The sequence below is a fragment of the Catharus ustulatus genome, chromosome 2, assembly GCF_009819885.2.
Source record: "Catharus ustulatus isolate bCatUst1 chromosome 2, bCatUst1.pri.v2, whole genome shotgun sequence".
NCBI lineage: Eukaryota > Metazoa > Chordata > Aves > Passeriformes > Turdidae > Catharus > Catharus ustulatus.
In genome coordinates, this window is record NC_046222.1 from 43908103 (window position 1) to 43930512 (window position 22410).

Here is a 22410-nt window from a genome sequence, read left to right on the forward strand (position 1 = left end):
TGCAGTAAGCATGAAGCAGGAGCATGTGTTATGTTTCACAGATGATGGAAAACAAAGCATTTGTTCACCATCCTGCATTGACTGGAAGGCATTGCATTTTATAGGACAACAAAAAAGAACTGCTATCCAAGTTTTTTAAGATGTTCAATAATCATAAAAATAGCGAAAAAACCTAATATTTGAAAAAAAAAAGTACCATTTTCTCTTAGCTTTTCCCAGTTTCTGATGTGATCAAAAGCAAGTCAATTTACTACACACAGCACAGGATAATGCTTACTGCTGATTTTGAGTTTTATCAAACAGCTAAATTAAGGAAAAAAACAAGCTATTCCAACTGAACTTCCAGATCCAGATCTATTCCTCAGAAACACCACTGCTGTTAAAGCTAAATACAAGTACTTTAGGAGCAGTTAGCTTCTCATTGCTCTTATGCATAATTTTACAAATATTAATTGTCAGTGACACTGTGAGTAAAGACCAGGTAAAAAACATCTTATATTTGCCACCTTTTCCAAACAATCTAACTAAACCATGTCATCAGTTTTGGGATCAGCTTACCAAAAAATGGCCTTGAAAATCCTTCTAAGCACCAAACTGAGGCCATAATCTCAGGACAAGGAGGGTGTGTGATGGGCCACTATTGGTGTGTGACACATTTTGTTTGAATTCTGGCTAAATATATGCATAACCAGATAGACTAAGGATGGCTGTAAAATTATAATAGGCTAAATATTTTCAAGCGATGAAAATCAAGACAAACAGTTTAATTCAGTTTTATACTAATGACCTGGAAAATGTCACAGAAAATTGAAACTGGTAAAAAAATAAAAAGTTGTAAACATAATTTAATACAAAGAAATATGGTAGGCTTGCCAGAGGTCAGAAGCAGTGACAGGTAAGAAAAACAAGCTTTCACTTTAAAGAATGTAAGTGGAGAAAAAGGTACAAGCCATAAACTCTATCTGATGGCACACACGGACTCAGAAAGGAACTGGTGCCAAGAGCTTGGATGGAACAAAGATAAAAAACATGACATTAATCTGGAATGTGACACAGTGGCACAGCATGGAGGGTGACTTATGCCTGCACACAGAGAGATTTTCCCCAGGCACAAGGAGATGCTTTCCCCATACCAAGGGGAAACACACTACCACAAATCACCCCCAAGGGGACACCACATCACCATAAACCAACACCTCCCAGGGGACCGCGGGCACAGGGAGGCCCTCTCCTCACTGGCAGGAATGTGTGACATTTGCACTTCTTCACCACCTTCCCACGGGTGCGGAACAGGGTTATGCTCAGAAAAAAAGAGGTGTTTGTGGGTGCAAGCAGCTCTTCTGGAAACTGAAGATGGGTATTCTCAAGACAACAGGCACAATTAGGTTTAACGTGCATGGGTGTGATTCCAGTATCAATAAAAATTGGAGATGCCAAGGTGACACCAAACCCCTGCCATCTTGGCCTTGCAGTGCTGGTCTGTGCAGGCCAGGCTTTTCAGCTGCCCACCTCCATCAGCAATGCAGGCTTATACGGAGAAAACACTGGGGAGGGCTCTCACACACTCCAGCAGAAAGACTCTGCTCTGTGGCATAAAAACTCTGAGTCTTTCCTGAACACCAAACACCATTTTTGAAGTAGCAAACCCACAGACTTTAGTTTCTACTGCTGGTTTTTAGTTTACTGCTGTTTACTGCTGGTTTTTTTTACAGCCCTCCTGGCCACCCTGTCCATCTTTGTCCCCTTTGTCCAGGAGGACTAGACCTGGACTGCACCAGCAGTAGGCCCACACCCATGCAATAGTCCTGATTTCAGCAGCTGGAATTACAAGGGCTGTCTCTGCTTTTAATCTATTCCTTAATGCACCTGGAAAATGTATCTGAACCAGCACTGAGCACTGTCAGCACACAAAGTTGCTGCTAAGGTGGGAAAACACCTTATTTTCACATATTTCTGATGGAGATAAATTATGTGTATAGGGAGCAGAGTGTCCTATTTTCTTCTGCCTTAAATTATCTTCCCTGAGTTGGTCTTTTTGCTCTCTCTTCAGAGCTTAATAATACCAATTTTTTTGTATAAACTCATGCATATGCAAAAAGAGGTGGAAGGCCTGAATAAGAACATGAGTGATACATTCAGGTTCTTTCCTAACCATCAGCATAAGATAAGCACACATGACTTTGTGTACACCACGCCTGCTTAGAGGAGAGGCAGCTCAGAGATAATACACACATCTAAGTACAACGCACATTTGAAATAAGGATCTCATTTCCAGTCAGGCATACCTCACCTGTAAAAAGCAGCAATTGCTTTGTGCTTGGTTTAGGTTCCCACACCAACACAGCATTCCCAATTTCTTTTAGAGAAAGTAAAGTTTTCAGTAGCCTATTTCTACCACTAGTGGCCTCTTTGGCATGCAACACAAACCACACAGAGGAGTCAGGCTACTTGTTCTCATGATGCCCAGATTATTTCAAGAATTTTTTTTTTGTTTCAAGTTTATTGCCCAGACCTTGGTGTGAGATAAATTTCTGCAGTCCCAAGGTGGATTTTTTTACCCTGCCCTACCCTACAGCAGTGGGAAAATGAGCCTCGAACTTTCTAAGCTGTTTTCTCAAGGTGTTTTTTGTTATTTTCATTTTTCTTTCCTCAAAGACGAAATTCTTACCCGTAAGTATGCAAACACTGAATCCCAGGGCTCACAAATGCCATTAACTGTGTCACTCACAGTGTTGTCAGGAGTGACAAGGAAATGAAAGAAAAGCTGACCTCCATGTGAGAACTTCTGGGCTTCATCTATATAAAGTGGTAAAGCAAGGTAGAGATTCATAAGATATGGTGTTACTCTTGTCTTCAGACACAACTATCACCCTGTAAAACAGAGTGACCACAACAAATTACACATTGGAAATATCCCATGGCTAGCTCCAAACTAGCCATGCTAAAAATGTGATGTGTCAAAACAACCTTATACCTATGCCTTGACTCACATACATCCCATTGAAAAGTCTCTGCTGACAATTCTGGATATACAGACTTCCTTATTAGAGGGTCTGATCCTGCAAGAGCTTGCATTTAGGCTTCATTTATATGGTTGATGGCTGGACAACAACAGTGCCAAGAATCAGGAACACACAATGAGACAACATAATCCCTGATTCCTACAGTCTGAGGAAAAGTTTATTACTGCTTTTCACAAAACATGACCTGAGGAATACATCAGGACACAAATATTGATTGAAAGGAAGCATTTCTATAGTTGCCAAGATCAGAAGTATTAGTATTAAAAAAAAAAAAAAGAAAAGAAAAGGCTCCTTCAGGTTAGGAAAGGGATCTAGAAAATAAATTTTATCTGCCACAAAACACCATTTTGTACAATTAAGCTATATGCCTGAACAAAAGCTATTAAAATGAAAAAAATCCCTGTTGTTACAGATTACAGAAAAATTTGATGTTATTTGATTCTGCTGAAAATGATCTAACAAGAAGATAAACTAACTCCACGAACCTAAAAGCTATTTTTAGCTTTCAGAGCAACAGATGAGTTGCAAAATCTGATGTTGTCACAGGCTCAAACCTTCCCTAATTAAGCTCTGACTAGTTATCAAACTGACAATTGAGGAAAACAGAACTGCACTTTTCTTGGTATTACAGGAGATGGGAAACAGGATTATTTTTTTTTTTTTTGGCATGCCATGTATGTTCAAAATCAGTTCAATGTGGAGAGAAATCTGTGGGTTGAAAAACAGAGACAGGGTTGCAGGCAAAGAATGATGATAACAAGCCAAGCCCTGGGCTGGAGGGGGTGTTCAGTTCAGTAGCACAAAGCTCAGCAACATGCAGGAGGTTACTGTATGTAACAGTGCCATTTAGCCAAACATTTTCCACCAAGATTTATCTTATCAAGTCTAAAAATGACAGGAACCCTGCAACTAATAAAAAATGTGGGTGTAAATATACATGTGTAGGGGCAAACCAAAACCACTCTGCCATGTCTGTCACCTATTTTACTACAAAGACATGCATGGGCTTTATCAAGTGCTCAGGGCAAAACCAAAGGTTGTAAATTTAATAAAGATGTATGCATGCAAATCATAGGTCAGATTTACACAGCACTGTGGTTGTCTTTGGAAATGTGGTGTAGAGTGTGAAGGTTATTGAAGCCAGAACCAATGTGCTGAGCAAACAGCAGCAGCCTGTGAGCAAACCAGCATCTCCAGCAGGGAGGAAGGACCTTCTCTGATGACCTGTGCCTGGGGCTACAGAATCAGAACAAAACTAAGAATTGTAAAAAGGAAGTGTGGAGATCCCAAGAGCTCCACTCATCATGCCACCTAAGAAGGAAGGGGGGGATGAGAATCGTGACAAGCTTTCTCACATCACCAAACCCATGGCTCAGTGTGGTCTGAAGCTGATTTTTGCCCTTTCACCTTCCTGGTTTGGAATCCAGGACTGTTGGTCTCTATTTTGTAGGCATGCAATTTCTTACACTAGAAAGGGCCCAGGTAAATCTGGCAGGCACAGGAAGAGTGAGCCTCTGAATAAAACAGCACAGCAGACAAACCCCTTTGTTCATCACTCTTGGTCTGGCCATGCACCCCACCCTACTGGCAGTGTCCCAGACTGGAAGCTGGACCACCAGCACCTGCTTCTGTACTGTCTTTTACAAGTTAATTTCATGGCATTTTACAATTGTTGTGCCTGTCTTTGAGGTGGGAAGGTCTCAGGCTGTGATAAGGTGTTAGGGCAGGGGTGGGGCCTGGCCTGGAAGCCAGCATCCTCCCTGAGGTCATGATGCTGCATCCAAATCCATGGAAAATGGAACTGCAGGAGGCACAACCATCTTCACTGCGGGCATGCAAAAATCACTAATGGTGTCCTAACCCAACACAAGGAAAGTTTGCTGTGGAAAGGTGCAACCTAATGTGTTCTTAGATTACATGCTGAATGGAAGGAGGAGCCTAGGAAACCTGGGAGCCCAAAGATGGACTGAGCTGACAAAAAAAATCCCATTAAAGGACACACTCCCAGTGTTAGGGCAGACAGGCAGTGCAGTAAGCATACCTAAGCAAGGTAACCTGGTAGATGACACTGATGCCAAAATGATTTCTGACACCAACACCACCCATAACAGAACCCTGGTGACGCCTGAACCAGCAGACTCAGTTCCATTCACTACCACAGAGACACTGTAAGAAGTTAGGAAAATCTGGGGCAGCTCTGATAAGAACATCAAAAACTCTGAAGGGCTTAAATAGTCTGATATTTTGGTTAAGATTAAAAGCTCAATATGGACATCATTGCTTGACTAAGCAAAAAAGCAAAGAAGTGTGAAAGCACACTGCAGATATCTAAGGGAGATATACACCCACAATAAAAAGAAGAGACTTCTTTATCATAAATCAAGAAGGAATATAATTGCAGGCAATTGTACGGCATTAAAAAAAATTAAAAGTTATTAAGAAAGAAAAAATGTCTTTGCAGCAGTGATTTATTAGTCCACAGTTATGTGTTCTATATGTGCTTGCTATATCTAAAAATGATACTAGATGATCAAGCAATGAATTTACAATACAGAAAATTCTTGACCTGAAGGAAAGTTGACTGAATGACTTCACACCAGAATTCTAGGTTTGTCTGCCTTAGACACTACTGGGGGCGGGGCGCAGGGTGGGAAAAGCCTACATTAAGATTCGGTAATCTTAAAACAATCAGTATCATCTGATCCAGAGATGTAAGTAGTTTACAGCAGTTACAGCTGTTGCAACAAACAAGGCAAAGATTTATTATGAAAGCAATTAAACTCCCATTATACACAATGCATTGTGTTCCCTGGCTTGCCAAGAATGACAAAAACACATTGAATGGTGCTAAGGTTGAAACAGACCCTGCAACCCAAACTTGGCTAGAGCAGTACAAAAGCAGGATTGTGCTGCCAGGCTTCGCAAGGTGCTGACACGCAGTCACATAAATAGTACTGGAGGAGTACAGGACATAAAGTTGTGCCTTGGAGCCCCTCTCTACGCAAGGCTGTGAAGACACGCAATCCTTGTTTTGATTCAAAAGACAACTTGCAACCAACACCTGCTGTGATGGATTTTCACAAGTTCCTCAGTACAGCTGGAGGTCTAGCATGTTTCAGTGCACCATACTACTTTTGGTATTTGCCTATGACAGACTTCCAGAGGAAGCAGACTGACTTCCTACTCTTCTCCAACACAGTTGGTACACTTAAATTCAGCTGTACACCTTCGTCTCTTGCAGAAAATGTAGAGCAGAGGCTGCTCAACAGGAACAGGACCTGGGAAGAGCAGGCCATTTCCTCTTCCCTTGTGGCCATGGTAGTAAGTCAGACTAGTGTTGCCACATTGAAGAAACAGGAGGTTCATATCAGCATTGCATTAAAATGTGCTAAATTAAACTTTTTACAGAATCAAGTATGGCACCTCTCTTCTCCCAACAAATCTGCCATTTTAACGAAATTTTAAAAACACCCTCCAGATTTACCAAACCAAAACAAGTTCTTCATATGTTAGGATCATTTCACATGCCACCATTCTTCAGCTGTTGCTGAAGTGAAAGTAAAGGACAGAGCATGGATTTACAGAGATAGCATTATGTCCTCAAGTCAACAGTCTAAAATAGTTCTGCTTTTCAAACAGCTAATGTGATCGACAGGTTAATAACGAGTGCTGTTAAAAAAGTCTGACAGTGTAAACTCACCTGTTCCTGCATACTGATGAGCTGTTTAGGGTTGGCAGGGGAGAATGGTTGGATTTAACCCTCCTCTTTCGTGCAGATACAAAAGAGGATCACAAGTCTACCAGCAGCACTGTTTATGGCAGGCTCAATTTGCTACTGCATCTCCCATTTCTCCTTCTTGTGTCTTCCTAATGGCCAACTCCAAGCAGGCAAATTAGCGATATTTCTATGTCTAGTAACAGAAACTGAATTAAAGTTGTGACTAGTCTGTCTCTTATATAGTGTCAAAACACCAGGTCCAAGCTCCTTATATCTTCTGTTTGTTTGCACAGACATGGGAAACAAAGTCAAGGAACAGGGTGGTCTTTGTCCTCTCCCAGGTTATGCTTATTATGCATATGCATTACATAAAATGTACCCCTCCATTTCATGCACTATGATTTTTGGTGTTGGATCCATCCTAACTTTCTGCTACCTACACATATTTTATGTTAATTAAAAATATTGCTTTATAGATACCATGAGAAAGCTGCCTAACACACTTGGTAAGAAGAATTATGGATTTTAAGACTGGCAAGCTCTAAAAAATGTCTTAAGTAATAAATCTTCATTAAAACTGACTGATCTACCCAGAGTAGTTTTAATTAAAAATACCTTGAATATCTTCCATCTATTTTGTAATCAAAGTTAATTCTGAAGATTCCTAGACTACTAGGAATCACCGATTTGTTTTCTTAAATAAAACAATTACATAAGATTTTGCCAAGTTTGGGAATGGGTTTATTTTCTTACTCGTCCAATAGAACAAATTTGCCACAACCAGTATCATGAACTCTGGCTCACTGGAAGTCTGATTTTCATGTACTCTGTATTTCTGTTTAACAGAGATTGCTTGACTGTAACTGACACTTGAAGAACAGCAAAAAGATTAGCTTTCATATTGAATTTTTTTTATGTATCCAGATACATTATGACCAAAATGTGAATATGAAACAGGAAGCAATATGGGCATGTGTCCTGGTTTCAGCTAGGGTAGAGTTAATTTCTTCTCAGTAGCTATTAGAGTGCTGGTTCAGAAAGAGAATGGTGTTGATAACATACAGATTTAGGTTTTTTGCTAAGTCATGTTTATCCTAAGTCAAGAACTCTCTTTTCTCTCCTAGTTTAATGCTTTGCCAGTGAAGAGGCATGCAAAAGAAACTGGGAGGGAGCTGGGACAGCTGACCCAAACTGACCAAAGGGGTATTCCACACCACAGACCATCAGTTTTTGTTTACTGTTTGTTATCATCATTATTACTGCATTTCACTTTATTTTCAATTGTTATACTGCTCCTACCTCAACACACAAGTTTTGCTTTGATCCTCTTCCCAATTCCACCAGGGTGGCAGGGTGGAGAGAGGAGGGGGGTGAGTGAGTGGCTGTGTGGTGCTTAATTGCCATCTGGGCTTAAACCACAACAGCATGAAAGCTAACAGGGCAGACAATTTACTGTGAATCTTCACACATGCCCTCACTTAGTCAAATACAAGATCATGGCCAGTTGCTATGATACCATGGCTCCCTTCATTCAATTAAAATACTGAAGTCGCTATTCAGTATTACACGCTTCCCAACAACTGGAACATTCCTGTGGCTCTTATTCTCCTATTACATGCTATGATCTCATTGCTAATACCAATGTGTGCTTCTTGGAATTTGCATTTTCCAATTTGCTTCTGCTGTATTTTGCAAGAAATAATCTTCATACTGAATAAGGCTTTTGAGTCTCTGATTATTTTTGCCTAACATAGGTAAGAAACTCTCTTACACTGCACATAATGATCTTTTCCTGTTGGTGTCTTTTGTACCTTGAACTTATCTTGGAATAGTGGAAATTTCCTCTGGGTCACTAATTTCCTCAGTAATTCTTTAAACAGGTAAGTTTTGACTGCAGAAAATGCCATCATTCAAAATCTAAAGCTGTCTGAAATGAACAATGCCTCTAAGTCTTCTTAGAATAAATCATTTGAGACAGGACACGGGATTTGAAAATAACACATTTGTGTTTATATAGTCCTTTGAAGGTGCAAAGTGCTGCATTTCCTCATCCTTGGCCACCACCACAAGTTTGGTGAATTCTCATTCAGTGTATAGCACATGACTGGGGTTAAGATGCAGCATTTTCAGCAGGAATTGGACTATAACAGCACTACTGCTATGTTAAGACAGACCAATGACAACATCCTGCAAAGAAAGCCACACTTTAACTGAGCTGTCAACAAATCAAGGAGAGAGGAAAGCAAATGGCCAGCTCTCCCTCATGCTGTTCAAACAACGAAACTGCCAGGTACACATGCTTGCAGCTGAAAAAACACAGGCATTAAGGTCTATTTTCCTTTCTGATTAAAACAATTGTTTTATCAGTTGAAGTCTGACAGCTTCCAGGAGCTTCTGTGTGTTTATATGGTCCCACTGCTTCTGGTTCTGCTATCTTTCTCTCAAGAAGGTCTATTTCCCTGGCCATAACTCAATTCCTCATTCATGTTCCCAGTTGACTCTTTTCAGTTTTGAAATATAATCTAACCCAGTCCTCAAGTTCACAGTCAGAGGTTTTGCCAAAAGAGGCTGATCTAGTGAAATGGTCTTACTTTTGTCTTGCTTTCTACCTGATCCATACCTGCCCTCCCTCCTTTCCTGGACAGTTTTTCTTATTTCAAGTCCACTTTCTCTTTAAAATCTCTCATTCATTTTCCTCTTTTCCTTCCAAACCATGGCACCATGACTCCCCTGGGTTACAGAAATCCTTCCTTCCCTTCGTCACCTTGTTAAAAATGTTTCCTTATTGCCATTCATCCTCTTTAGTCCAAGTGAAACTGCATTCATGTGACTGTAATGAGCAAGTGACATGTGGACACCCTCCTTCTTTCATTGTGTGCTCAAGAAGTTTGACACTGTTAGTCACAGCCTCTCTGTACTTTTATTTTGCATTTTTTACTTTTGTTTTCAAGAATATTTGCTTGTCTGGGGCTTCACCTACCTCTCCCAGCATGGCATTGGTGTTTCTGCTGGCTTCTCTGTCTCTGTGGACTTTACTCTTCTACTATGTTTGCCTTACCCACAAAAACCTTTATTTCTGAACTAGGACTATACTTAATTGTCCTCCTTTGTCTTTGCTGCTGCCACTGTTTTGTAGCCATTCCTGGATGTTCCCATATCAGTCCTTCCCTCTAGTACTTGTAGCATCCTCTAATGCCAAGCTGGTACGTGATTCCTCTTCTCCTTGAAATCTCTGAATTTTGAATGGCTTTATAAATAAAGACACAAAACAGGGAGACTTCTAATGAAGTTTAAAATTTAGAGAGTCACATAGCAGAACGATTGGGACTGATCTTAGTGTCTGAGACAAGAGTAAACATGGAAGGGGCATCAGACCTGCCAAGAGAAGTACCATGTTAGGACCAATTCTAGGGAACACTGGGGGACAATGCAGTCTGGGACAACTGACTGTGAAAGGCTGGGTCATGTCAGGTTTGGCTGCTCTGGCTGCAGCCCCCAGGCTCCCTGTGACTCATACACTGCGTTTAGCTGGTGCATCTCAGACTTGAAAACCTGCAAGTTTTCCCACCCTGGAGGAAAAGAGATTGGCTGGACAAGACTTGGGAATTAATAAAGATCTAGGGTTTTGGAAGGTGTGATAGGATGCTGAAGGCAGAAAAAGCTCTTGGCTGGTGCAAATGTCGGAATGAATCTTTTAATTAGAAACTTTGGCAGTCCCTGGAGCAGCCACTGCTGCCTGTGAAACTGACCATTCAGATATGCCTTCTGAATCTATGAATACCCTTCCTTTATTGCCAAGCAATCCGACTCCCACTTTTTGCTTTTTTTTGTATCCTTCACTATGTTTTGTTATGCTCTGAGTGCTTGGAGAACCAAAATGTGCCTGCCAACCACACTGCTTTGCTTTTCTACCATGCCACCTTCCTTTCTTTATCAAACTTTGCTGAAGGACCGGTTAGGTCCTGTGAATTACGCACCAGGTTGAGGTTTGTTGGATTCTCAGGAGCCCTTATTAAATGGAAAGCATTCCTACTCTCCATATAAAATTACTCTGAGATACTCCGTGTCTCAAGATGCACTGAGAAGTAATATGTTTTTTTAACATGCTGCCATCTTATGTTGCTGTTTAAAAATTTTAACATCATCCAAAGTAAAAAAAAAAATAAATTATGCATAGATAATCTCTTAAATTCCCTGCTTGTAAAGTTGGAGAAGTAATGTTAAAGATTTTGGGCAAGTCTTATCTAATTAGAACCTGGGACTTAATTACTTCTCTCCTGAAAGATGAGCCTCTGGCGGATAATTTTATGAGGATAGTATGCCTGGAGCAAAACACAGAAAATAGTTTTCTGTCAGAACTTAAGAAAACAGAAGTTTCATCATACAGAGTGTTATGTGTTTTGCACATGGATTGTACTTATAAAAAGTTTTTGCTCTCTAGCATAAACAGGCAATTAAAACTGAAATCAGAGAAAGTAGCAGAAGAACTGATAAAAGGTCCACAATTAAGTTCTTCTTTCTTCATCATGAAATCTATTTCATGTTTGACCACTTTATGAACCAAGACATGCCACACCACCCTATTCTTACCTTTTATATTCCCAGCAATTTACTGGGATTCCTTCTGTCGACTATCTAATAGCAGGGAAGGTATAGATGCACCATTATCACTCCTGTTGTCACATGAGATATATTACATGGAGTTTCAGGCAGAATATTTTGTCCTGGATACAGAAATGAATTATCTATCCATTCTGTGGAATAAGTGACAAGTTAAACCAGAAGTACAGCAGCAGACTCATGCAGCTTCCAGACTGGCTTCGGCTTGGAATTAATCATTCCTTATGATCTTTATGAATCTGTATTCCCACTGGTGAGTCTTTTTGTGATCATGTTAACTCCTAAGGGCATTTATTTATTGACTTATTTAAAAAAAACCTTTAAGCCTGCTGCTGCACTACTTGTGCAGACAAGTGCAGTAAAATACAAGGGAGCCAGTCACTTCATTCAGAGTGATAGTAGTGAGTGCAACTATCAGGATCAAATTCTTATTTTTCTCATTTTCATTTTCTGATTGGTCTTCCAATTTTGCTTGTTTTCTTCTGAACTTAACAGACAAGTATTAAACAGTTTAAGCCTAGAATCTGAGACAACTTTGGCTGGTCAATATTCTTTTCAGGGGAAAGTAATTGAATTTTATTGTGGTGTCTTACCCTTGTTTATGACTAATGCTCTTTTTGATCATAGGAGTGGTGACCTACATGCACAGTGTTTAGCAGAAAGCTATTCCCTGTAAAATTCCAAATATGGATCCAAACTCAAAGTTCCTCTCTCCTCCATTCCATTAATTTCTTTATGGCTTCCTCATCCAAAAAAATTCATTTTAAAACAAGCAAAATTACTTAGGATTTAACACACTGATACATATTTTGATGCATAAGCTTATCTTGGGACAAATGCTCTTATGTTCTCCTCTTTAATACCACATGTCCACGTGTATATGTGTATGTAAAAGGATGTATATGTAACCTCACATCTTTATATAAATGCATGTTTATATAAAGACATATTCATATGTTCCTAGTTTTTTAGCCCTGGTTTCCAATAATGATTTCAGTCGAAATTCCTAAGTACGGATTTCATTTAGGATTAACAAAACAATTAGTAAGGCAATAGGAATTTATTGTTATAAATGTACAGCAACTATGTGCCTGTTACAATAAACTTAAAGCAATGTTTGTAATTAGCAAATGGAATCCAACATTTTCTAGCTGTCTCATTAAAATGAAATTAGATGCAGAGTTGGGAATTTTAATTCCAAACATTCACCTTTATTGTTGAAACATGATCCTGAATGAGTTCCTAGACTATTTCACTAAACGTCCATGCAAATTAAGTTGTAAAACATGGGATCCAATCTTGTTAACACTCCTTTCCAGAATTATGACATTGAAAGAACTTCAGAAGAAAAGAGGGGATTATATAAATTTTTCTTCTTCTGCTTCATGGATTTCTACACTGTTTGTGTGAATGATTATGTCCTTAGAGTAAGAAATACTGTAACAAAACCAACCAACCAATCAACCAACCAACAAAAACCAAACAAAAAATCCAACAAACAAACAAACAAGCAAATAAAATGCCATGCTAGAATACCTCAGTGCCTTCTACAATACAATTTAATATTTTTAAGGTAACTCAATCAAGAAAAAGCATTAAAAATATTGAGAAATAATGGCTTTGAGTGATATAGTAGGGAGGAATTTCAAACATATTTACAATCAAATGAGGTTCATGCCTAATAGCTGTCTAGGTCTTCCTCCAGACAATTTTTGCTCTAGATCTGTGAAGCTTAAAGAAAAAGGCAATTTTTAAGGAGATTCAAGGGAAAAAATTCTCTACTGATACCCAGACTAAGCCAACAAACTGCACAGCTACAACTGGGGGCTTTGAACGTGAAGTGCGGAGTGTAGAGACTCACAGCTGTGCACACCTACCTCTGCAGCCAGCACAGAGGAGGAGGAACTTTTTCCAGAAAGCTTTGGACACTTTTGACTCCTAGGCAACTTGAGGTCAGCAGTGAGATGTGGGACACACTCAACACACTAACAAACTCCTGGAGCCAGGTCCAGCCTGGAGTTCCCACTCCAGGGAGTGCTGTAACTTTGGGAGGGAAGAGCAGATCTAGCACAGGCAGCAGGCAGCAGCATGATGGACCTTTCCTGTGCCCTCAGGACCACCATCACTGTTCCCCCTTCAACCTTCTGAGTGTCTCAGATCCACAGAGCGGAGAGGCAGACACAGAGGTGCCACGACACAGAGGATGAGGGAAGAGGAGGAGGAAGAAGGAGGAGGGAGACAGCCTTGGCAAGCAAAAGCTCCTAAATTCTGTAATTAGATGGTCAGACTTTATTTCAGAGATTTTTCTCCCCTGTCCCTTGTCCCTTATCTTATACTGGCACAGTTAAATAGTCACACGTATCCATATAGTTTTCAACCTTATACTGTTACAGACCATCCTTGTATCTTTGGGGTCTAATTTCCCAGAATCAGTCTGAGTTCTAATCCCATCGAGCCCTTTCATCCTACATAGCATGTTTACTTTCTGTACCTTGTTTCACAAGGGCAAACATGATACAAGTGATACAAGTCTAATTTATATCTTCTCTAGAAAAATAATCCCCTTTTGTTTCTCTAAATGGTACTGAAATGTGAAGTTAACAGGAAAACACAAGTATACAAAGATAGTGAAGGATATTTCTGCTAAGTTCTGTGGTGCCTCACGTAGAGTGCTGATCGAAGTAAAAGCTTGATCTGCATCAAATGTAGTGAACTTCACTGACTTCCCTGAAGATTTATAAATGAGAGGTCAAAGAGTCAGGCTGCAAGGCTGTTTGGCTGCATGAGTAACTGAGAAATTCACCCAGTCATTCTGGCACGATGCACAGAAGATGGAGCTGATCAATAAGTTCCAAATCACTTGCTTTGTTTTCTCTGGAAAATTATCAGAGTCTGGTGTACAAATAAACCACTACCACACAGATCCAAATTCCAAATGTAAGAAAATGCAAGGGAATTAAGAGATTTGCACATCTTGTGCACCATGTTCCAAGAAAGGCCCCAGAAGTAGCCCTTTGCTGGAGAAGGTTAGGAAGGGAAGGAAAAAAAGGGTCCTTAATTTCATCTCATAAAAAATACCATATGTTTTTCCATGCTTCATTAATGCTCCCTGCTTTACCGACCAGAAACACACAGTGAGTCCAACCTTCAGGGGTCAGCAGTGCTCAGGATATCTATGAACTGCACTCTAGGCAATTGTGGGGACTGTGGAGTAAGGGCTGACTCTGCTCAGTATTAATCCTCTAGTTTTTGGATGGATGGCTCGGAATCTGAAGAGCAGCTAAGTGCAAATCACTCCCCACCTCACACATACCATCAATCACCTGTACAGGGCTCTTCTCTGAAATAAAGCAGCATTTCAGAGGGTGCACTTAGAGATTATTCTTGTAAATAGATTTGAGAGATTGCAAATTCTCTGTTTACTCACAGTTTTGAAATGAGATAAATACAGTAGCCTTTTCTGAGCTTTCTAGTGCAGAGAGTCCCATGTCTTATTAGTGATAACATTCATTTTTGGAAAGTCTAATACTATCAGACTAGCTGTATATTCTCTGGAATAAAACATGCTAAATGCAGCAGAGTTTCTGTGGCTGTGCTGAAATACAAACAGTATGAAGGAAGGCTGCTGCCTCACTCTCATTTTCATGCCCAGTGGTTTTTCATAGACTGTTCTGCCAGAATTTGAGTTTTAGTAGATTATCTTCAAATTAGAGCTCAGGATGTACTTACAATTTAATGCCTTACTCCACTAGAAGCCTAACAATTCAAATGCAAGGGAGCAAAATCTTTATAGCTTTGCTCTGTCTTGACAATGTGCTGTTTATGGACTCTTTTTAGCATACACAGGCATACAAGCATGCAAAGCCAAGAGGTGGAAGTGAAATGACTCAAACATGAATCTTTCCTGTTACAACATTATTGCTATTCCAGGCTTTCTTATTCTTATTAAAGGACAGTGGATTGAATAAAAAGGGAATAAGAAGTGTGATGGATAGGAAAATATAATGATGACAGTAGAATAAATTATTGCTTACCATTTCCTGAGTGTTTGCAAAATCTGCCTCTTTCGAGCTACACTGCACCAAAAGCATCATAATATTAATCAGAGCAATACAAAGGAATACGTATTTGTATCAAAGTCTGTTTAAGAGTACTGAGCATTCCTGCTCCCTTAAACAAAACGAAAATAAAAACAAAGAGGAGGTTTTCATGTCACTGAAACAGTACATGATACACTACTAATGCTTCTGCATATACAGAGGTATGTTGATATCTGATTAAAAATACAGTCTGAGCCTTAGCACACTGTCTTGCATGCAGACTTTTATTGCATGCAGAATAAACTACTCTTCAGCTGAGAATCACAGTCATAACCCCTCAAGGTATTGTTATTTGACCTCGAATGAACATGAAAAAGGGGTTCACAGAGCAGCCATTTCTTTGCTACTTCTGCAGCATCTCTCAAGGCAGCGGCACTGCAGCTTTAGTGTCGAATGTGTTAGTGCTTCTGAAAAATGTTATTAGAGTAAATCTTGAACTGAATTTTACTTTATTTTATATTTAATGACATGATGTCAGAAATACTTTGATCTGCAGTAAAGCAGTTGCTGGAATAAAATTACTTTCAGTCATTTAGTATTTTGATCCCACAGTTAGCTGCACCATTCAATCTTCAAGAACTGATGCTCTTTTACACTGCAAGCTGTCTCTTACCCCTATTATCCCTAGGAGACTTACCACAAGAGAGTAACATATCTTGAATCCAGGTTTAGCCACAAAGTAGTCATCGGATTTGAAGGTTATCTTTATGTGATTTGTTCTTGATGTTATTCTTGGAGGTACTTCCTTGTGTCCACACCACCGTCCTCGAATAACTGTGCTGGTCTCTGATACATCTTCCACTTCCACAAAGTCATACCTGAAAATGAGTATGAAGAATCAGTTTTTGCTGACTCTGGTTACAGAGGGTGCCTGCAAATTGACAGGAGCACAGCTGGAGACACAAAGACAACTGTCCCCTGTTCTCCACTCCAAATCATCAGACTAAATATTACAATTGGTGGACAAGTTTGTGTGCCACAAAATACACTAAGCTGCAGGCTACTGCCTGAGTGCTCAAATGACTGATTTCTGTGCTCCTGGAACATGACAGTATTTGCTTCCATGTTAAAGCAGCAATAAAAGGCACTTGCATGCGCTTAGTATACAGTAAGTATACACATTGCGTTTCATGTCGTGGGTAAATAATTTAGAGACCTGATAAAATATTATTTAAGGCAAGCTGCCCAACCCGAGCAGCTGCAAGCATTTGTGAACTTTCTGGTGGTCACCCAACTCCCTGCAGCAGCAGCAGCCACAGGCACCTGCCTGCTTTGTCAGTCAGAGGGGTAGAGAGGGGCAGCCACTGTGCCAGGAGCAAAGGAAGATGCTGGAGGGAAACAGGGCAGTGCAGGCCACTGAGAGGTGCTTTTCAGGGCTTTCCTTGTAGGTGGCACATTGCTCCTGTAGCTGGTTTGGAAAGATTTATGCCTAGCTTTCAAGCAGGAAAGCATGCTGCTGCTCTGTGTGCTGCAGTGTTCTGTGAAAAGTCACATCTTGGCCAGGCATCTGTGCCACAGCAGAAGTTCCCTGAGCCCAAAGAGGGCTCTGCCAGGAGCAGAAGGCACTAAACCCTAGGGATGAACGGACACAATGCTCCAGCCTGTGCATTCACCGGCTCGGATATAAATGACCATATAAATAAATAAAAAAATGAGTACAGTTATTGAGCTGGAGAATAATGGGGACAGAGAATAAAGTTCTGCTTTTACTGAATCTACGACAAAACATCTCTCAATATCTTTGAGCCAGAATTAGGCCCCACACATTGCTGCCAGCAAGGCAGAGGTGATGACAAGAGGGGAAGCTTGAGTGCCATCCTCACAGTACAGTTAAGCCTTAAAACTCTGGAGGTCTTTACCAGGAATGCTTTCTATTATCAAAGCATCTGCTCCCTCCAAAGAGGGAGGTCAGAACTCTTAAGTGATTCTTGCTAGCTCCCTACCCCCAGGTTTGTGGGCCAAGCACCCTCCTCCTTGCCTAGTTTACAGAATAGCTCTGTAAATAACAGACATGCTTTTCTTTTTCTGCTGAGAGCCCATGAGAAGAAAACCACAAGTACTATGTGGTTTGAGAATATCAGCTCTGCTGCTTTTGTATTCAACAACCCCAAATTGCACAGAACAGAAAATAACAGATCCACCATGACCATTTAAATCTGCCCAAACTCTGCTGAAATATTCCTTTTTTGTAACACACCAGAATTTAGTTCCAGGCAGAAGTAAACTTGTCTCAATCTCTCTCCACCATCCCCAGCTCCCACTCCCAGGTGGTGATGGATTTGGTACCCAGCAGAGCTCCCAAAGCTCCATCCCCACCCTTTGGGCAGCACAGAACTGTGAATGCTGATTGCAACACAAGGGGTTGTGGTGGTCAGCAGGAGATAACCTTGTAAGCTTGGGTGAAAGTTGTCCTGACTGGTCTCCCCACTTTGGAAGCCAGAAGCCAGACTAAGTAGGAAAACCAGGGAAAACCCATGGACTTTCAAGGATTCTATCTGCTTTCAACAGCAGAGGCTTTGCTGCAATGATCATGGAAGTGGGTATGTTCTCAGTTGCTTCTGTGCATCCAAGGAGCCTCAGAGGCTTTTCAGAATCATGTCTTATCAAGTGCCTGTGGAAATGGTAACAGCACTTTCTGAACGTTCTGTAAGACCTTGAATATTTCCTCTCCTTCTTCAGAAGCTCAGCAGAAATATAGCCCTACTAAAATATACCTTTTTATTCCTCAGCTTGAATGAATTTCCATCAGTTCAGTCTTAATAGTATGCAAATTACAATAATTAGCATTAATGAAAAATTGAAAGAAAACACTAGGAAGTTTCTGGAGAAAAAAAAGCTTAAGGTCAAAAGCAAATACAAAAGCAAGGTAAGATGCAGAGGTCCTGAATTACTTGTTCAGTATGCCCAGCATTCAAGCATATGCCCAGTTCTCAGCATTCATTTCAATTAAAACAGTCGTGGCTGTCTCTCTAAAGCAGCACTGCAGGGACTGTCAGGCACTGAAGCTGGAGAAAGTATCTAGTTTTGAAAAATATATTGAGCATTAGCAAAAAATCCAGCTGCACACAGTACTTAACAGACTTAAAGCCATCACAAGCAGTCTGACCAAAAAATTTCCTCACTCTGGAAGTAATACTACCCAAATAAAGGTCTTCCAGAAACTCTAGGGAAAGTTTTACTTCAGAAAAGGATGTGATATTTCTCCAGCTTCTACAGACACTATGGATGATGGAAGGACTTTGTCTTTCACTGCATTCTAAATTAGCTGCTCTGGAAAAAGCAAGCAGACTGTCTTCCAAGATGTTCTCCAAGTACACAATGCCAGTAACAGCTTGACTTTCCCCCACTGTGCCACCACCTTTAATGGCTTTTGACAGAGAATACTTCATCTTTTTTTCCACAGTAAATTAGCCCTCTGTTTCAGAGTTGCAATGCTTTCAGGTCAGCCACAGTTTATCCACTATGTAAATATTAACAGGCCGCTTCTGTGTGCATTAGGCTCTGAATCTGGGAAAGCGCTGGGGTACTGGGAGGTTACTGTTGTTACTGACTCTGCTGCTGGTCTTGGACCAACATCACCAGAGCAGACCTGCCAAGGAGCAGGGAAGGAGAGCCAAATTTTGGCTGCATTCTTTTATTACTACATGGAAAACAAACCTGCAGGAATGGTTCCCTCTATCAGTAATGCAGAAAATTTAACAAAAAAAAAAAAAAAGAGAAAGAAATCCACCCTGTAAAATGCCTGCAGAGATGCCAAACCCTACAAACACAAATTAATTGACAAAGATAAGATAAGAAGAGGCTGGGTGTGCAGAAACACTAACAACCAAGTTCTCTGCATAGTTAAGGTGCAAGTAACAACATGATCAGGCAGAGTTGGAGGCTGAGATTTGAGCATTTTAAGTAAGTAGCATCACAGCAATCTGCCTTTCAGAGGGCATGGGAACCCTGAGCCTGTCTTCTCCCACAGAAAAGAGAGCTGAATAAAAGAAATACAAACACATGGATTTATGCTGTTTTAGTGAATGCTGGCAAGATTCACCTCTGTACTCTACTCATGCAAAACAGTTTATCCACCTAGGATAATCAGCCAGATCATGTGAGCTTAAGGTCACTTTTGCTTAAAAGGGGAACCAAAGCAACTGGGATATAGTAGGGTAGGCTTTGATAGATTTATAGACACATCAGCATGCATCAGCACGCTGATGTCTGTGGACCTTTATTTAAAAGTTTTAAAAGGAACTGTACCAATGAAGAGTAAAACTAAAGATAAGCAAGTAATTTGAACATAATTATATTTTTCAAAGCATTTTTTTCTGTCCCTCACACCCCAAAATAAACACTTACGTACTCACTCAAACCTTCTAAAGCCCTCCACCTACTGAAAAAGATGTTTCTTGCCTGGCTGAAACGTGACAGAGGTGACAGAGGACAAAATCCTATTAAAGTAGGATTGTTGGATAAAGTAGGATATGCTATGGTAGCTGGATTTGAGCACTCAAGTACCTTGTGCTTAAAATGTTATAGAAGGACTAAAACCTGACAAAACTGCTTCAGATTCAGGACAGCTCAGTTTATTTATGAACTCAAAAGATCAGTTTCAGCTGGTAGAGCCCCTTAAAGGTCTGTCCTTGCAAGGACATCTCAGACCTGGCCAGAGATGCCCTGATTTAGCTTTGCAGTCTCATGCCAGTGAGCTCGAAGGGGGACTTAAGGAGCCCTATGCAAACACTTGCCACTCACCTGCAGATCTCATTCTCGGGTTCCTCCAGCCCGAACTGATTGTCAAAAGCCAGCTGGATCCTGGTGCTCTCTGGGGAGTGGAGGCGCCACGTCAGCAGGAGGTTCCTGGGGTAGCTGCTGGGGAAGCGAGGACTGTGGATGCAGCCGTTCCCTGCCACGCTGATGGTGTCTTCCTTTCGGTACAAGTCTGTGAGGTGATTGCTCTCTGTTAGTAGTCACAACTTGTAGAAATTAGTATGTTGTTCCAGTTACAGGAAGGCAAAAAACACAACAGTTTATAACACAGCACAATTATTTCCATTTCAAGTCTATAAAAAGTTGGGTCTAGGAGCAGTTATTATTAAATAGGAAGTACAGTGTATTTTCTCTTAATTCAATCCCCTATTAAACAGTAAGAACAACAGAGCTCGAGTATATAGACTCTTTATTTTACAAGAAACGTATAATTATTTTTACATTTATACTGATTATATAATGTCATTCTCACCACTTTGGTTTTAAAACAGAAGTAAACTTTAATAAAAGCTACACGCTTGAGAACAATGAAGTAATACAGACTGAAATAAAAGAGGTAAACAGTCCTGCTTCCCAAATTTTGTGCTCTGGGGAACAATGCCCCCTAAACAAAACCACCTATGAAGGGCTGCAGGAAAGTGAGTATGGGTGAATTTAAATTTAAATTTCTTTACTGTTCATGTTTTGATTTTATTCATATGGTGTGAACCATTTTCTGCCTATGGTCCATTTACTGAAACAGCTACTCCATGCTTACACTGATGTAACTGAGGCCAGATCCTGTCCCATCAACCATCTTACTCAGTAACTTCAAGATAAATAGTCAAGTCTTTACTTAATTAAAATTCCACAACTTTTGCCTGAGCAAACATTCAATTGTTGCTAAAGTTTACTTATACTGAGGTAAAACCTCTGCTGCTGTAAATCCCCGGCTCCAAGGATTACAGGAACTGTGTCAAGATCCAGCTCTCTAAAAGTCAAAATGTCTTCTCAGTTGCCCCATGCACTTGCACTGCCCAGCTGTTTCTGGTACTGGAATTTGGGTCAGTTTGCATCAAAGAACTGCAAACAACCATTCTTCCATCCATTCACAATTCCAGTGTGTGGACACTTTGAGGATCAGAAGGCTCCAAGGCAACATGCAGATCACGGTAGGTTTCAGTTCCCAGTTAAGACATGCACCTCTGAGCCTCCACAGTGTGGGACAGTTACCTGTGTTCCTTCCCCACACGATGTCTGGGGATCTACAGGAATTTGTACGCTTGCTTTCATGTAAACACCCAAACTCTGGTGTCTTTATCTTAAACAGAACATCACTGCACTCTGCTGAATGCCACGTCAACCTCCAGTTCCACTGCAAGCAATAGAAAGAGAAAACTGGCGCCTTCTCCTGAATCTGGCTACTGAAAAAGAACAAATCGGGGGAAAACAACTCCACCAAGCCATTCTGTGAACGCTGGAAATACAAAAGCAAAGTAACCAGCCGCAGACATCTGTCTCACACGCTAATCTGTCTTCACTTTTAAAGTAAAATCTAAAGTGTGACTGAATTTTTCTAAGCTCTTTATATGGAATACATTTACTTGTTTTATAAATGCTCATTGAAAACAGGAATCCAGAGAAATGGTACAAATTTCATGATTAGTACATCTATTTTTCAGGTAGCTTTTCACTGGTTCCTGGCTGCAAATACCTTCCTGCATGCAGATGTAAGCAAAGCATGGTTTTCGAACAACAATTCATTGTTCTCTTCTAACAGCACGGTAATTCTAGCTTCCAAACAAACTGAAACTCAGAAGAAAAAAGTCTGTGTTTCTTATAAAACTATCTCTACAGACCTAATTGTGACATCTTTCTACGATGCTTTCAGACTCTGAGCCACCCTTTCTAAGCAAACATAGCCCTAGCTCACAAAGTGCAGAACTAGCCAGTTTTGTTTTGTTCTACTTTGACCAAACAATTTGTATTGGAAAAGTGCCAGTTTGGTGAAAATAAAGACCACCCACCTAATAGTTTTGTTGCAATTTTAATCAGGGACATCTATGCTGAAGTCTGTTTTGTATTTGCTTTTAGTCTAAAAAAAGGGAAAAAAGACATCTGTGGGGGTTTTTTCCTCCCCAGATTTGGAATGAAACAAAATGTCCAGCCAACACTACTGAGTTCTTACTGAAATCCTGAGGACCTTTGGACT

The 22410-nt window shown here is 40.4% G+C and overlaps 1 protein-coding gene across 4 annotated transcripts in view; it reads right to left on the reverse strand.

Moving 5' to 3' along the window:
- PDGFD (platelet derived growth factor D) overlaps positions 1 to 22410 on the reverse strand; it is a 141846-nt gene that overhangs the window by 36858 nt on the left and 82578 nt on the right. Inside the window, exons 2-4 of one of the 4 annotated variants that reach the window (XM_033053347.1) lie at positions 20205 to 20391; positions 16099 to 16279; positions 15396 to 15437 (exon numbers count right to left, since the gene is read on the reverse strand). In XM_033053347.1, coding sequence (XP_032909238.1) covers positions 15396 to 15437; positions 16099 to 16279; positions 20205 to 20391 — 410 coding nt within the window. Of the gene's footprint in view, positions 1 to 15395; positions 15438 to 16098; positions 16280 to 20204; positions 20410 to 22410 lie in introns of all 4 variants that reach the window. The other 3 variants (XM_033053346.1, XM_033053349.1, XM_033053348.1) reach the window with 3 other exon arrangements.